This window comes from Lipotes vexillifer, unplaced genomic scaffold (genome assembly GCF_000442215.2).
Source record: "Lipotes vexillifer unplaced genomic scaffold, Lipotes_vexillifer_v1.1 scaffold747, whole genome shotgun sequence".
In the NCBI taxonomy this organism is placed as follows: domain Eukaryota; kingdom Metazoa; phylum Chordata; class Mammalia; order Artiodactyla; family Lipotidae; genus Lipotes; species Lipotes vexillifer.
The window spans coordinates 871,689-890,140 of NW_006772445.1; the positions used below are offsets into that span (position 1 = coordinate 871,689).

The following is an 18,452-nucleotide window of genomic DNA, read 5'->3' on the forward strand; positions in this document are numbered from 1 at the left end:
TTTCCCTATAGCTATCCAAATTTATATTATAATTTTCTTTTTATATAAAAATTGCATTCTCACTATAAATTTACAAAATTATAATTTTATAATTATTTTACCATTATTCTGTTAAAGATTTTAGAAACAAATTGAGCAGAATAAACTGGCGCTGTTTATTGTGTAATTTAATCTGCTGGGAATTCATGACTCTAAAAATGTTCTTCAGTCAACAAGTTAATTTCTTCAGCATTATAGAAATTCATAGTGGAAAAGTTAATATATAACCCTATTTGTGTTTTTTCTTAATGTTTTTCTCTCTGATCATTTCAGCCTATTGCTGTGGAAGTTTTCTCTGGAGATGGACGCAATTACCTCCTTGCTTTTCAAAAAGGAATTAGAAACAAAGTCTATCAAAGGTATTGTTTATTAGGAATACTTCATAATGCTGTCATGGGAAGAAATGGGAGGTAAAGCATTGCCAGTTCAGCTAGTTTTTTAAAAATCTGTTAAATCCATGAATTAACTTCTTTGAAGAAAATGTTTGTTTCATTTTTGCCAGCCTCTTGAAATGTGATTCTTCTGATGCTATTCTATTTTGAAATCACATTTTTCTTTCTGGTAACTTGTAGTAGATATCATCAAAAGCCACCTTAGTGATAAAGTCCCATGTCTCTCAGTGTAAAAGGATGATGAAACTGGAGCTTAAAAAAATAAATACTTCAGATTCAAAATAGGCTTCTTTCATATTTCCCAAAAAGAAGACAGTGTCATACCTTGCTATTGAATGCAGAGCCTGAGTTTCCTTAGAATTTGTATCCATATGAGACTTTGCTGACTTTGGAAGAGAAGTTGGATACCTTCATCCCTGAAAAAGTAGCATAGCCAAGTAAAGCAGTTGATGTAATCTAACCATATTTCATTTTTGGTAAACTGTGTTTAAATTTTATCTTATGAAAGAAAAATAGTATATTTCCATGTGCTTCAAAATACTTCTGTTGGCATGTGAATAGTAAGGCTTTTATGAACTTATCATAATATAATAGGAGAGCCCTCTTATTCTTTGAAGAGTGGTGTAGATCCTGGCAATCCCTCTATTAGGGAAGTTTTGTATTTCAAGTGAGGAATGACTAATGCCAAGCAACATTGCTTATCATTGCAGTACAGTAATACTACCTGTGAGCACGAGGGAAATGAGGGAGTTTCTTCAAATAAAGTGCCTGTGGATGTTGATTGGGAAGAGCTAAGTAAATGACTGAAATTTTAGTTACCTATCTTATGAATTTCTAAAGGTGATATTGCTTTCAGTGTTAGTAAATTATCTGCTCTTCCCAACTAGAACCTGTGGCAAGGAGATGAGATTATCTTTATCTGAGAAGTGTCTGTGTATATGCCAAGTTCAAGGTCCACATTCATTCCAAGAATTTTCCCACAATTCTTTTTTGCTCTTAAAAAATGTATGTTGACATTATGAGCAACTCTGAAAATAATTATAGTAGTGTCACATAAAGGTTCTTATCCTGTATATATTTTCATTTGTTAGAGATGTCTCTGTCCTATCATTTGTTTAGCTGTTAGCACTACTGACTGTCATGTGACTATTTAGCTTTTAATCACTCTTTAGGACATCATTAAGTTGACTTAATTCCTGTGATTCAGTGTGTCAGGGCTTTTCTTCAAGTAATGTGGCAGCATGTGTAAAAATCCAAAATGACAGATTTTGCTATGGATCTTTATATTTGGCTTTGGAAGCCATCATTCTACCCTTTTTTGTTAAAGAATGTTCTAATTATTGTATATTCCCTTTGCCTGCCATTTACTGAGTAGTGGAGGGGTAAATGCAGCAATTAAGATCTAAATGAATCATGCTTTTGTAAGTTCCCATTAGATCCTGACTGAAACGTCATTTCCAATTTTATACTGTTTTTAAATTTTCCAGGTTTTTGGCTGTAGTGCCATCTCTAACTGACAGTTCAGAGTCTGTGTCTGGGCAACGACCAAACACAAGCGTGGAGCAGGGGTAGGTTGCTTGCTTCTTGCACATTATAGTTTAATACTGCAGTTGGATCATTTCTGTCTGGACAGTATTATTTAATATTTTTAATGAGTGTTCTGCCACCCCACCCCAACCCCCAGGGGTTTGCAAAAAAATTTTTAACTACTGAAAACTAGGGAAAAAAAAAAAAGAAAATGTATGCATGATCGCTCATGTCAGATCAGTGTCAAATTGATCACATTTTGATCAATTCCCTTTAATCTTTTAAGCATGCATATATTCCTATGTGCACAATTGAGTCCATACTAAAAACACAGATTTTTATTCTGCATCTTCTATTCAGTCTTATATGTAAATATTGCCTCCTGCTTTTAAAAATTCTTTAGAAACTTTGCCTTTATTTACTATCCCTTCATCATATGTATAACGCATTCTCTTGTTTTTGGATATTTCATCTTTATCAGGTTTCCCTGTTATAATAATGCAAATGTGATACCTCATTATTTTTTTAGGATAAAATTCCCGTAGTAAAATGGTATAAATTTTAAGGCTCTTAATATGCAAAACCAACTAGATTTCTATAAAAATTATACACATCTGTATTCCACCGATAGTGGATAAGTTTGCTTATCTCAATAGATACCGCTTTTTATATTTACTTTTTCATTTTTACCAATGTATAAAGATGCTTTGTTTTTAAATGTGCATTTCTTTTCATATTAGAAATCTTGAGCTCTGTATATATTTGTTAGCCATTTAAAATTATCATTTATGAGTTATCTGTAACTTTTGCCCATTTTTTTCCACTGAGTTCTTTATTGGTGGTGGTGGTGGTTTGGTTTTTTTTTGTAGTTTTTTTTTTTTCCAGATATAATTGACATTACATTAGTTTTAGGTGAACAATATAATAATTCAATTTTGTATATATTGTGAAATGACCACCTCAGTAAGTCTAGTTAACATTTCCTCTGAGTTCTTATCAATGTGTATGAGATTTTTTGGTAATAGCATATTATCCCTTTGCTTGTCATATTTGTTATAAATTGCCAAGTTTTCTCTTAATTTATTTTTCTTACATTTAAATATAAACTTCTGTTTTTGTGTGTTCAAACCTATCAGTGATTCCTTTGTGCTCTTTTCAGCTGCTTTTAATCTTAGGAAGTCTAAGGCCATTTCAAGAATCTGTATACCTAGCTTCATTTTCAGGTACTCAGGAACTGGTAGCCCTTTATAATCCATTAGAAAAGAAGCAGTAGACAGCAGAAGCAAGAAGAACTACAATCCTGCAGCCTGTGCAAAGAAAACCACCTTCACAGAAAGATAGACAAAATGAAAAGGCAAAGGACTATGTGCCACATGAAGGAACAAGATAAAACCCCAGAAAAACAACTAAATGAAGTGGACCTAGGCAACCTTCCAGAAAAAGAATTCAGAATAATGATAGTGAAGATGATCCAGGACCTCGGAAAAAGAATGGCAGCAAAGATCAAGAAGATGCAAGAAATGTTTAACAAAGACCTAGAAGAATTAAGAACAAACACCTAAAAGAATTAAAGAACAGACAAACAGAGATGAACAATACAATAACTGAAATGAAAAATACACTAGAAGGAATCAATAGCAGAATAACTGAGGCAGAAGAATGGGTAAGTGACCTGGAAGGCAGAATGGTGGAATTCACTGCCACAGAACAGAATAAAGGGAAAAGAATGAAAAGAAATAAAGACAGCCTAAGAGACCTCTGGGACAACATTAAATGCATCAACATTTGCATTATATGTGTCCCAGAAGGAGAAGAGAGAGAGAAAGGAACCAAGAAAATATTTGAAGAGGTTATAGCCCAAAACTTCCCGAACTTGGGCAAGAAAATAGCCACCCAAATCTAGGAAGCACAGAGAGTCCCAGGCAGGATAAACCCAAGGAGAAACACCAAGACACATAGTAATCAAATTGACAAAAATTAAATACAAAGAAAAATTATTAAAAGCAACAAGGGAAAAATGACAAACAACATACAAGGGAACTCCCATAAGGTTAACAGCTGATTTCTCAGCAGAAACTCTACAAGCCACAAGGGAGTGGCAAGATATATTTAAAGTGATGAAAGGGAAGAACCTACAACCAAGATTACTCTACCCAGCAAGGATCTCATTCTGATTCGACGGAGAAATCAAAAGCTTTACAGACAAGCAAGAGCTAAGGGAATTCAGCACCACCAAACCAGTTCTACAACAAATGCTAAAGGGACTTCTCTAAGTGGGAAGCACAAGAGAAGAAAAGGACCTACAAACAAACCCAAAACAATTAAGAAAATGATAATAGGAACATGCATATCGATAATAACCTTAAATGTGAATGGATTAAATGCTCCAACCAAAAGACACAGGCTCGCTGAATGGTTACAAAAGCAAGACCCATATATATGCTGTCTATAAGAGACCCACTTCAGACCTAGGGACACACACAGACTGAAAGTGAGGGAATGGAAAAAGATATTCCATGCAAATGGAAATCAAAAGAAAGCTAGAGTAGCAATACTCATATCAGATAAAATACACTTTAAAATAATGTTACAAGAGACAAGGAAGGATACTACATAATGATCAAGGGATAAATCCACGAAGAAGATGGAACAATTATAAATATATATGCACCCAACATAGGAGTACCTCAATACATAAGGCAAATGCTAAAAGCTATAAAAGAGGAAATTGACAGTAACACAATAATAGTGGGGGACTTTAACACCTCACCTACACCAATGGACAGCTCATCCAGACAGAAGATTAATAAGGAAACACAAGCTTTAAAAGACACAAGAGACCAGATGGATTTAATTGATATTTTTAGGACATTCCATCCAAAAACAGCAGATTACACTTTCTTCTCAAGTGCACATGGAACATTCTCCAGGATAGATCACATCTTGGGTCACAAATCAAGCCTTGGTAAATTTAAGAAAATTGAAATCATATCAAGCATTTTTTCCGACCACAATGCTATGAGATTAGAAATAAATTACAGGGAAAAAACATAACACAGACACATGGAGGCTAAACAATACATTACTAAATAACCAAGAGATCACTGAAGAAATCAAAGAGGAAATCAAAAAATACCTGGAGTCCACTGACAACAAAAACATGATGATCCGAAACCTATGGGATGCAGCACAAGCAGTTCTAAGACAGAAGTTTATAGCAATACAGTCCTACCTCAAGAAACAAGAAATATCTCAAATAAACAATCTAACCTTACACCTAAACCAACTAGAGAAAGAAGAATAAATGAAACCCAAAGTTAAGAGAAGGAAAGAAATCATAAAGATCAGAACAGAAATAAATAGAAACAAAGAAAACAGTAGCAAAGATCAATAAAACTAAAAGCAGGTTCTTTGAGAAGATAAACAAAATTGATAAACCTTTAGCCAGACTCATCAGGAAAAAGAGGGAGAGGACTCAAATCAATAAGCTTAGAAATGAAAAACGAAAAGTTACAATGGACACCGCAGAAATACAAAGCATCATAAGAGACTACTGCAAGCAGCTCTATGTCAATAAAATGGACAACCTGGAAGAAATGGACAAATTCTTAGAAAGGTATAACCTTCCAAGACTGAACCAGGAAGAAATAGAAAATATGAACAGACCAATCACAAGTAATGAAATTGAAACTGTGATTTAAAATCTTCCAGCAAACAAAAGTCCAGGACCAGGTGGCTTCACAGGTGAATTCTGTCAAATATTTAGAGAAGAGCTAACACCCATCCTTCTTAAACTCTTCAAAAATATTGCAGAGGAACGAACACTCCCAAACTCATTCTACAAGGCCACCATCACCCTGATACCAAAACCAGACAAAGATACTACAAAAAAAAAAAAATTATAGACCAATATCCCTGATGAATAGATGCAAAAATCCTTAACAGAATTCTAGCAAACAGAATCCATCAGCACATTAAAAGGATCATACACCATGATCAAGTGGGATTTATCCCAGGGATGCGAGAATTCTTCAATATATGCAAATCAATGTGATACACTGTATTAACAAATTGAAGAATAAAAACCATATAATCATCTCAATAGACATAGAAAAAGCTTTTGACAAAATTCAACACTCATTTATGATAAAAACTCTCCAGAAAGTGGGCATAGAGGGAACCTACCTCAACATAATATAGGCCATATATGACAAACCCACAGCAAACATCATTCTCAATGGTGAAAAACTGAAAGCATTTCCTCTAAGATCAGGCATAAGACAAGGAAATCCACTCTCGCCACTGTTATTCAACATCATTTTGGAAGTCCTAGCCATGGCAATCAGAGAAGAATAAGAAATTAAAGGAATACAAATTGGAAAAGAAGAAGTAAAACTGTCACTGTTTACAGATGACATGAGAATACATACATACATAGAGAATCCTAAAGATACCACCAGAAAATTACTAGAGCTAATCAATGAATTTGGTAAAAGTTGCAGGATACAAAATTAATGCACAGAAATCTCTTGCATTCCTATACACTTAACAACAAAAGATCAGAAAGGGAAATTAAAGAAACAGTCCCATTCACCACTGCAACTAAAAGAATAAAATACCTAGGAATAAACCTACCTAAGGAGGTAAAAGACCTGTACTCAGAAAACTGTAAGACACTGATGAAAGAAATCAAAGATGACACCAACAGATGTAGAGATATACCATGTTCTTGGATTGGAAGAATCAACATTGTGAAAATAACTCTACTACCCAAAGCAATCTGCAGATTCAATGCAATCCCTATCAAGCTACCAATGCCATTTTTCACAGAACTAGAACAAAAAAATTCACAATTTGTATGGAAACACAAAGACCCTGAATAGCCAAAGCAATCTTGAGAAAGCAAAACGGAGCTGGAGGAACCAGGCTCCCTGACCTCAGAGGATACTACAAAGCCACAGTAATCAAGACAGTATGGTACTGGCACAAAAACAGAAATACAGATCAATGGAACAGGATAGAAAGCCCAGGGATAAAACCATGCACATACAGTCACCTTATCTTTGATAAAAGAGGCAAGAATATATAATGGAGAAAAGACAGCCTCTTCAATAAGTGGTGCTGGGGAAACTGGACTACAGTCAGGCTCCCTGACCTCAGAGGATACTACAAAGCCACAGTAATCAAGACAGTATGGTACTGGCACAAAAACAGAAATATAGATCAATGGAACAGGATAGAAAGCCCAGAGATAAAACCATGCACATACAGTCACCTTATCTTTTATAAAAGAGGCAAGAATATATAATGGAGAAAAGCCTCTTCAATAAGTGGTGCTGGGGAAACTGGACTACATGTAAAAGAATGAAATTAGAACACTCCCTAGCACCATACACAAAAATAAACTCAAAGTGGATTAAAGACCTAAATGTAAGACCAGACACTATTAAACTCATAGAGGAAAGCATAGGAATAACAACACTCTTTGATATAAATCACAGCAAGATCTTTTTTGACCCACCTCCTAGAGTAATGGAAATAAAAATAAACAAATGGGACCTAGTGAAACTTAAAAGCTTTTGTACAGCAACGGAAACTGTAAACAAGATGAAAAGACAATGCTTAGAATGGATGGGAGAAAATATTTGCAAACGAATCAGCAGACAAAGGATTAATCTCCAAAATATATAAGCCACTCATGCAGCTCAATATTAAAAAAACAAACAACCCAATCAAAAAATTGGGCAGAAGACATAAATAGACATTTCTCCAAAGAAGACATACAGATGGCTAACAGACAAATGAAAAGCTGCTCAACATCACTAATTATTAGAGAAATGCAAATGAAAACTACAGTGAGGTATCACCTCACACCAGTTAGAATGGGCATCATCAGAAAATCTACAAACAAGAAAAGCTGCAGAGGGTGTGGAGAAAAGGGAACCCTCTTGCACTGTTGGTGGGAATGTAAATTGATACAGCCACTGTGGAGGTTCCTGAAAATAGAACTACCATATGACCCAGCAATCCCACTACTGGGCATATACCTAGAGAAAACCTTAATTCAGAAAGACACATGCACCCAGTGTTCATTGCCACACTATTTTCAATAGCCAAGACATGGAAGCAAACTAAATGCCCATCGACAGACGAATGGATAAAGAAATGTGGTACATATATACAATGGAATATTACTCAGCCATAAAAAGAAATGAAATTGGGTCATTTGTAGAGACGTGGATGGACCTAGAGACTGTCATGCAGAGTGAAGTAAGAAAGCGAAAAACAAATATTGTATATTAACGTATATATGTAGAATCTAGAAAAATGGTACAGATGAACCAGTTTGCAAAGCAAAAATAGAGACACAGATGTAGAGAACAAATGTATGGACACCAAGAGGGCAGAGCCGGGGTGGGGTGGGATGAATTGGGAGATTGGGATGGACATATATACTCTAATATGTATAAAATAGATAACTAATAAGAACCTGCTGTATAAAAAAATAAATAAAATTCAAAAGAAAAGGAAGCAGTGCTTTGGGGCTACAAATTAATTATTACAACATGCAAGAAGATAACTTAAAACTTCTGGGGATTCTGTAATTTGTAGATAAAATTTTATTTCAATCTGTATGTGTCTAAATATATTAATTTGTGTATTTCTCTTTAACTTGCTGCTTTTATTTTTCTTTAGCTGAGATTTACAAATGCTGCTTATATGCTTTTGTTAACCTCAGAAACATGTTCTATTCCTAATCATTTGTGTTGCTGTTAAGATAAATATAGGAAGTGCAAGGCTCCCTTAAAGCATACTAAGCCTTTTTTCTAGTTGTAAGCAAATTGCTAGTACTTTTGCTTGCCAAGATAATCTTCAGCTTGCTATTTCATTGTTCTTACTACTGTCTGTGCTGAGTTGGCAGTTCTTGAAGAACTATTGAAAACTCAAAGGCAAGAAGCAGAAATTCATTCCCAACTTTAATCTTCTTTTCAATTGTTCCCTTTCCTACAGTGTTGAGGAATGATCATAGCTCTTTTTCCAGGGAGAGTACCCTATACATTCAATTTGCCTGAAGGGAAGAATTTATCTGGAAGTGAAAAGTGGTATCTGTACCTTTGACCTAGATATGTTTATGAACTAAGATTTACAAATCTCTTTATTTCCTTTCAGACAATAAAATATATAGTTAAGTGCTTTCCTACTGGTTCAGTGATCAACTCACAACCTTCAGATTAATAATTATAAATATTATAACCTTAAGGTTTTATAGCATTCTAGAAAATCTGCTACAGAAACTCTTCTATAATTTTCTGAACAGCAGTGACTTTCCTGTCATAAAATATTTATATTTTCATTCACTTTTTCAACACCTCTTTTAGAAAATGTACTGTGCACCTACTATGTACAAAATATTGTATACTCTTATCAGTTATTCCAATTTAATGTCTTTAGATCAGTTTATATAGAAATTATTGTAAAGGTTAGAAAGTTGAACTAGATCAATGTTTTTCAAACTCATTTTCTATAACCCACGGTAAAAAATACTACATGTAGTGGGCTTCCCTGGTGGCGCAGTGGTTGAGTGTCCGCCTGCCGATGCAGGGGACATGGGTTCATGCCCCGGTCCGGGAGGATCCCACGTGCCGCGGAGCAGCTGGGCCCCCGTGGGCCGTGGCCGCTGGGCCTGCACGTCCAGAGCCTGGGCTCTGCGATGGGAGGGGCCACAACAGTGAGAGGCCCGCGTAACGCAAAAAAAAAAAAAAAAAAAAAAAAAAAAAAAAAAAAAAAAAAAAAAAAAAAAAAAAAAAAAAAAAATACTACATTGCATCCCAACTCACATAAACTTAGTTACAAATAGTACAATAAAATTCACAGAAAAGATTTTTCCTTCCTGTATGTAGTGCCTTCCAATGTTTTCTATTTTCTTCAATTTGATTCTGTTATTTCATAATTCAAAATGCTGTTCACAACCCCCTAAACTGATTTCATGACCCACTAATAGGTTGTCCTCCATAGTTTGAAAAATTCGTGGACCATTGACTTAAAATTTTCAGCTTTGTAATTACACATATTTTAAAGTTATTTTGCCTATAATTTATTATTTATCATTTTTAGATCTGGGTTGCTTAGCACTCTGGTTGGAGAGAAGTCTGTGACTCAGAGATGGGAGGTAAGTTCAATGAAAATGTAAGCTTCCTTCGTAATTTGTAGCTAGAAAGTATAAGTCATACAGTTAAAAGTACTTTAATAATTTATAAAATATATGCCATAGAAAAAATGTTTTGTTTTTGTTTTTAGAGGAAAAAAATGCTTTATTCTGAAATCTGCAAGAAATTGTCCTTTACCTCATTTTGCATATAAATTTTTAAAATTGAATGTAGCAGAAATATTTGATTGCTTTAAAATGAATCTGTTTATCTTTCCCAAGAGAGGTGAAATCAGCAACTTTCAGTATTTGATGCACTTGAACACTTTGGCCGGCAGATCATATAATGACCTCATGCAGTATCCTGTCTTCCCCTGGATCCTTGCAGATTATGACTCAGAGGTAAATTTCAAATCATTTTGTGAAAGTGGAACACATTCTCGAAAGTAATTAAAAGATAATGCAGTGGCTGAAATGATTTATATGCTTTATAATTTAAGTTCTCAACAGGCACTTAATCCCAAGAAGATGAGAAGAGCTTTAGCTTAGACTTGTACAAAGTTTGGATACTTGATGAACCTCTTGGATTCATGATATCTATTGAATTTCCTAAAGTGCTAATAAATTTGTATCCACTGGAGGATGTCACTGTCCTCTACACTGCAGCCAGCAGGAACAAATCTAATTGAGTCATTCCTCAGTTTTAAATTATTGCATAAATCATCATCACAATTTGGAGAGAATTTTAAAACCTCGGTATAGCACCCTTCACAAAGTAGCTGATACATAGATATCCCTCCTGTGCTTCGAGGACCGCTGTCCTGGGCTACCCCATTCTCTCTCAGCAGCTCTGCCTGTGCTGCTCTCCCTGCCTGCAATTCTCCCCATGCCCGTGCCCATCTTCTCTCCCCGCTGACAGGTTCCTCTGGCTAGCTGTATTTCATCCTGCAGGACACGCTCCAGTATACCTCCGGGGAGCCTTCTGTCCTCTTCCTTCTTCCTCTGTTCCACACTACCTTGTAGCTGTATCATGCTGCTTTCTTTTACAGCATGTTGTAGTCATGATTTTTGTCTGACCGTACTCAACTGTGAGGTCCTTAAAAACAAAGACTATCTTACATAGCTCTTAAGTTCCAACCTCTAGAGCAGGGGTCCCCAGCCCCCAGGATCTGATGCCTGATGATCTGAGGTGGAGCTGATGTAATAATAATAGAAGTAAAGTGCACAATAAATGTAATGCGCTTGAATCATCCCAAAACCATCCTCCCGCCCCGGGCCTTGGAAAAATTGTCTTCCATGAAAACAGTCCCTGGTGCCAAAAAGATTGGGGACTGCTGCTCTAGAGCAATGCCCGGTTCTTAGTAAATACTTTAATCTTTGTTGAAATAACCAAAAAAAGTATAAATGAGGTATTTTACATGTAGATTTTCAGAGGACAAATACTAACTTGACTTATATTGGTAATGTGGATCAGTTTCTCCTGTTCAAGACTTTTAAAATATAAGTTGGCAAAATTGGTGGGCCATGATGCCCTATAGAAAGGACACAAATTTCGTATCCCATGGGTGTGTACTTCAAATTTCTACTTTTAAAACCCTCAGGAGGTAAATATTGGTTTCCTTTTAAATACATGAATTAGGTCAGCTAGAAATGAGCTTTTAAAATAATCTCTGGTAGACTGAAAGAATCCATCTCATTTGGAGTCACTTGATCTGGTATGATTTTGTCTTTTGGAGGTGAACAAATTACTGAGTGCTCTAGTTTATTTCACTTCCCTTTCACCTCTAGGAAGAAAATGCTCAGAAGTGAAGTTGGAGTGAAATGGGGGAGAGGGGAAGAGAACAAAAAGGAGATTTGATCCTCCAGTTATGTGGGTGACAGAGGATAAAGATGAATTGGAGCTTTTGTGTCCACAGTCTCCTGCTGTGCCCTTGCCAAGACTGGGAACGGTTTTCCCTCTTATTCCTCATCTCCAAACCTGGATCCTGAGTGCCTTCCTCTGTGAACACTTAATTTCCAAAACAGTTGTCTTCAAGCCAAACCAATTAACAAACTGCCATGTGCCTGTCCATAAAATATGGATAACCAGTAGGTGCATGGCATTGTCTTGGAGTCCAGTTCTGCTGGTGTGACCCCATAGATACTAGCACATTTACAGATCATCATTGCTATAGCCACTGTGTCTACATTGGTGAGAATAGAGGATGTATAGTAATTTGGAATTGGGTTTCATTTTGTATTTTAGGAGGTAGATCTTACTAATCCCAAGACATTTAGAAACCTGGCTAAGCCAATGGGAGCACAGACAGATGAACGATTAGCTCAGTATAAGAAGCGATATAAAGACTGGGAAGATCCTAATGGTAAGTAACTTTTCTTGTCATGGGACTTTGTACCCAAGTTTCAAAAGTAAGCCATTATTTAGTGGTCTGACGCCCTTCCATCTTTCCCCAGATTGCTTATATATCATTATATCTATATATGTTGCATATGCACACTTATACACAACTATCAGAGTAGAAGAATGAGGTTTTGCATGCCAACTGATGGCCATGCTTAGAAGACATTTTTTAGGTAGCTTGACAGGTACTGGCAGAAAGCAAAGTATGTCTGCTTTGTCTAGGGTAGAAATTTCCCATCATAATATGCCATTATCTCTAATTGTGTTTAGGCCAGAAACTAAACTTTCCTTTATTGACTCTTTTAATTTTTTTAATTGAAGTATAGTTGATTTACAGTGTTTCAGGTGTACAGCAAAGTGATTCAGTCATTCAGTTTTTTCAGATTGTTTTCCATTATAGGTTCTTTTAATTTTATTGAGGCGCTTTTGCATTAAAAAATTATAGTTGACTACCTTCTAAAATACTGCAGTTTACCTACTTATGTTTTTTTATGTTTAATGTTTATCATGTATCCCCTTCAAACAGGCAAAACAAACAAAAGAGAAAAAACTAAGCCTAACTATATTCCCTGTGTGGAATCCTTTCTTTTTCCTGCAAGGAGACTATGTAATAAAAATTGCATAATATTCGAAGACAACAATTTAGAGAAATTTATACTGTTGCAAAGCTAGAACCTAATAAAAAGTCGCTCATTATCTTGCTTTAGTCAAAGATGATTTGCTATTAAGGATTACCTGTTACAGTTAGCCTCAAAACATGAATTGCTAGATGTGCTCAGTTTGGGGGAAAGGCACAGAATTATACTAAACTGGATAACTGCCAAATATATAAGTGAGAGGTTGCAGTGTCATCATAAAGTTTTCATGCTGCAAATGCCAGTGCTAATTGCACTTAGTGTCACGGTTATCACATACGTTAGCATTTTCAAGTCTATTGATGAATGCCAATTTTATTTTTCATATTACTCTTTCATTTTCAATTATGCTTTAATTTTCTTGGCAAGGAGAAACTCCAGCGTACCACTATGGGACCCACTATTCATCTGCAATGATTGTGGCTTCGTACCTAGTAAGGATGGAGCCCTTCACACAGATATTCCTAAGGCTACAGGTAAAACTCTTAAGTTTAGAATTTTTGCATTTTATTCAAGCCTTTTATTTAAGATTGTTGCTTTTTTCTTTAATGTTGTTACCTTGCCTGACAAGAAGCTCTGTGAAGTTTTTAGTCACAAAAGTAGTCAAAACATAGTGAAAGTGGAATTTCACTGGACCAAAATTGATAAATAAACTAGAATTTGTTTACACTAAACAAGTGCCAGGATCCTTTAGTCAAATAAGCAAGTAACATATGCTTTCCAGCCAGGTGTATGGAATTCAGCCTTAACTGGTTGAATTCAACAAACATTTAAAAAAGAGTAATACTGTCTAGCTCATTTGCCATCTTCTGTATTATAATTGCCTTTCTCCACATTCTCTTTCATTTATTCAGCAAATATTTATTGAATACTTACTGTATTCCAGGCACTGGTCTAGGTGCTTAGAGATATCAGTGAATAAAGACAAAAGTCCTGCCTTATGGAATTTATATATTTTAGTTGAGGGAGACAGACAAACAAAATAAGTATATTGTAAAATGTTTTAGAATGTGATAAGTGCTATCAGAAAAATGTAAGTCAGGGAAACGGAATGGGAAGTACAGGAATGGGAGGTGGAGGAGGACATGATGGTCAGAGTAGGTCTCCTTGAAAAGGTGATATCTGAACAGAAACTTGAAGGAGGTGAGGGAGTTACTGGTGCAGATATCTGGAGAAAGTATGTTCCAGGCAGAGAGAACGGCCTGTGAGGGGCCCTGAGTCAGGCATATCCCTGAGATGCTTGAGGAACAGCAAGGAAGCCAGTATGTCTGGAGCAGAGTGACTGCAGGGGAAAGCAATAGGGGATGAGGTCAGAGAGGTAGCAGGGGCCAGATGGTGGTAGGCCTTGGTGGCCATTGTATGGACTTCAGCATTTTTACACAGTTAACTTCATTGTAAAGACAAACACACTGTATTCACTCAAACACAGCATAGAGAGTTGGATTGAGGAAGGGAGTGGTGTTAGCTGTGAGGCTGTGTAAGCAAAAGAAATCCCTTTTCTATTTAAATTTGTTTTATCAATCTATAACTTTTTGATCACCTTCCGAGTTCTCCACTTAATTCTCATTGGTGTGAGAACCTGAATGTCATGTTAATTTATAAAATTAGTCAAATACATATATAAACTGAATATTTCCAACTGTAGATGGCTATATTAGAATCTTTTTTTTAGGAGAGCATTATCAAACAATGGAGGAACTCCTCGATTTCCTTATAGTCTTGCCCTCTCTAAAAACTGATCTTTTTTTTTAAATGACTTTTTAAAGTCTTTGTACTTGGATTTCACTTTGATACAGAGCAAGAGCACCCTTGGTAAGGAGTACCCCGAAAAGAATTAGATTAATTTTCTTTCTTTGATTATTTAAAATTTTGTGTATTTAACGTAGGATGATGGGAAATTGAATTGTCACCAAACATATTTACTTGGGTTTCAAGCCCTTGAACTTGGAAGCTGTGAGGTGGGAGTGGTTCTCTAACAGAAAGGTGCCTTCTCGTTCTGCCCACAGGGAGGCCATTTTGACCTGGCTGACCGGATGTTTCACAGTGTACGCGAGGCCTGGTATTCAGCATCAAAGCACAACATGGCAGATGTAAAGGAACTTATCCCAGAATTTTTTTACTTACCAGAATTCCTGTTCAATTCCAACAATTTTGATCTAGGTATGTAGCACTATGGCACTATCTTAGGATTGTTAGCCAAGAAAAGACCAACAGAAATAAGTCAGTTTTCTGACGATTGTCTGTAGTACACAGTGACAAGAAAAGATTTTGTTTCCAGACCAAACTTGGATCCACTCACCCAACATGCAGCAAAGCCAATCTACTGACACTGGGTTGGTCATGGTGAAGGGAAAGGACAGCACTTATTGCAGGGCCAAGCAAGGAGAATGGGCAGCTCATGCTGAAAAGGCCTGAACTCCCCAGTGATGGCTTTCAGAGGAGGGTTTTTTTAAAGTGTGAGGGAGAGGGTCACATGATATGCATTCAGCTTATGCACAAGTCTACGATTGGTTGACAGTGAGGGTAACAGGGTGATGTTTCCGGCATATCAGTCATCAACCTTCTGGTTCCAACTGGTCTGGGGTCTGTGTGCTGGTGGTCAGCATGTAGTTAACTTTGTCCACCTGGTGGGGGTTTTAGTATCTGCAAAACAGCTCAAGGACATGGCTCAGGATATTGTCTGTAGCCCTTGAGGAGGAACTAAAGGTCCTTGACTTTGCTCTATGGCTAAACTAATATTATTTTGTCTTGCTTGAGTGTTTTCCTTTGTTTCTGCATTTTCTTACTTCTCTGATTAAATTTATTCTTTGGAACTTGGGGTAGGCCTAGGAGGCTAAAGCTTTTCTGCAACCAAGAGGCAGGGGACGTGTTGGGGGGCAAGGGAGTATTGTTCTTGGGAAGGCCTTGCAGGTTCCTGCTTGGTTTCTATTTCCTTGTGAGTTTAGCTGCTGCTAATTACAACTGGGTGTATGAGAGTAAATATAACAAAGGAAAATAGATTTATGCCCCCAAATAAGCTGTTTCAAACCTATAGTTTTGGGAAAAATTAAGAATTAACAAATTACATCTAATGGTTAGAATATCATTATTTATTTCAGTGAAAACAAAGGTGAGGTGAAATTTTGTTTGAAAATTAATGTGATTGAAACTCACAGCCAAGAGTGGCATATCCATATTTTTCATGTATTGTTTAAATCTTTTGTATTGCCTGAAGCATTCTCAGCTTACATGCTAATAAAATTTGAACTTAGAATTTCAGAATAACTTTAGGTAAATCCCTTTCTTCATCCTGTTAGGGTACTATTTCCTAGAAAAACAGAACCAAATCAACACATAAAAAGGAGAGAAATTTTCTCAGTACTCTTCTCTCTTTGTATTGTCCAGCAGTTTCAGTAAGTAGATTTGACCTTGGCTACAGTTTCTTGGAACACAGTTTGCTGATCTATGTTTCTGAATATTTATTTTTACGACATATCAAAATTCCGTTGTTTCACTTTAGAATATTAGTGCCAGATATTGTTCTGTTTTCGTACTTTTTTCATGCCCTGTATCATACTGTATTTAAGAGTTCAACATATAAACCATTACTGTACTACCTCATAAAATTCATTAATGGAAAATTCAGGGAATATTCATATCCAATATATTTGAGTGTTTTTTCTTTGTAATATAATTTTTATTTATTTAATTGTTCAGCAGCAGCTTGAACCTTGTGAAATTGTAGGTCTAGGTGCAATAGGAAAGGCAGTAAGACTCTCAATAGCCCCGGCAAAAGGCCTGAAACTGACTCTCATTACCTCTGACTGGGCCTGGAGCTCACCCTTGAGCAGCTAAAGACATCAAGTTCTAACACTTAGAGTCAAAGGGAGCGGCAGTTCCTCAAAGAAATAGAGTAGATGGTGAACAGGGAAAAACAACAAATGTGTGCACAGCATTTGAATATGAATGCACGTTAGAGTTTTATTATGTTCACTTAGAATTCACCTTTGGAGAATGCTACTTTCTTCCCTAGGGACACCACTTTCAAAGAGACAGATAACGGAGAGGTGCAGAAAGAAAGAGATACCCCCAATATTCCAGAAACAGTCCGTTATAATAATCTATGTCACAGAAATGTTCTAGCCAGACTACTTACAAACCCAACCAAATCATCTATTTTTAAATAAGTAAATAAAAGAAAGGTCATGTATGTTTGTCATGCTCACCTTCATAACAGATCATCTTCCCTCCTTGAAATCACACACATTAAAAAACACTATTTGCGTGTAAGAGCTAAAGCTATAAAACTCTTAAAAGAAAACATGGTAAATCCTCATGATCTTGGATTTGGATCAACAGCATAAGCAAAAGCAACAAAAAAAGATAAATTGGTCTTTATCAAAATTTAAATCTTCTGCATCCAAGGTCATTATGAAGAAAACCTACAGAATGCGAGAAAATATTTGCAAATGATGTATCTTATAAGGGTCTGGTATTCAGAATATAAAGAACTCTTACAACTTAACAGCAATAGGTTAAGCAACCCAGTTAAAGGGGCAAAAGACCTGAATAGCCATTTCTCCAAAGAAGTTGTACAAATGGCCAATAAGCATACGAAAAGATCATTAGTCATTAAGGAAATGCAAGTCAAAACCACAGTGAGGTACCACTTCACATTCACTAGGGTGGCTATGATGAAAAAAAAGCACACAAACAGAAGATGACAAGGGCTAGTGAGGATATGGAGAAAGTAGAACCTTTGTATGTTTCTTGTCAGAATGTAAAATGGTTTGGCACTGTGGGAAGCAGTTTGGTATTGTATTGGCCATATGACCAATCAATTCCACTCCTAGAACTGTCCAAAAGAACTGAAAACAGGGAATTAAACAAAGACCTATACATGCACATTCATTGCAGCATTATTCACAATAGCCAGATGGTAGAGACAGCCCACATACCTATCAATGGATTAAAAAATTGTGGAATATACAGATAATGGAATATTATTCAGCCATAAAATGGTATGAAATAATGATAAATGCTACAACATGGATGAACCTCAAAAACATTGCACCAAGTAAAAGAAGCCAGACACAAAAGGTCACATAATGTATGATTTCCACTTACATGGAATGTCAAGAATAGGTAAATCTAGAGAGACAGAACACAGATTGGTGGTTACCAGGGAATGGGAGCAGGGGTGGGGAGGAATGGGGAACAACTGTTTGATTCTTTTAAGATTTCTTTTTTTTTTTTTTTTGTGGTACGCAGGCCTCTCACTGTTGTGGCCTCTCCCGTTGCGGAGCACAGGCTCCGGACGCGCAGGCCCAGCG

The 18,452-nt window shown here is 36.2% G+C and overlaps 1 protein-coding gene across 1 annotated transcript in view; it reads left to right on the forward strand.

Annotated features, from left to right (window-relative positions):
- Positions 1-18,452, forward strand: part of WDFY3 (WD repeat and FYVE domain containing 3) — a 176,119-nt gene that overhangs the window by 133,455 nt on the left and 24,212 nt on the right. The window contains exons 47-53 of the mRNA XM_007447515.1: positions 313-398; positions 1,919-1,999; positions 10,074-10,128; positions 10,387-10,506; positions 12,350-12,467; positions 13,510-13,616; positions 15,147-15,300. Coding sequence (XP_007447577.1) covers positions 313-398; positions 1,919-1,999; positions 10,074-10,128; positions 10,387-10,506; positions 12,350-12,467; positions 13,510-13,616; positions 15,147-15,300 — 721 coding nt within the window. The remainder of the gene's footprint in view (positions 1-312; positions 399-1,918; positions 2,000-10,073; positions 10,129-10,386; positions 10,507-12,349; positions 12,468-13,509; positions 13,617-15,146; positions 15,301-18,452) is intronic.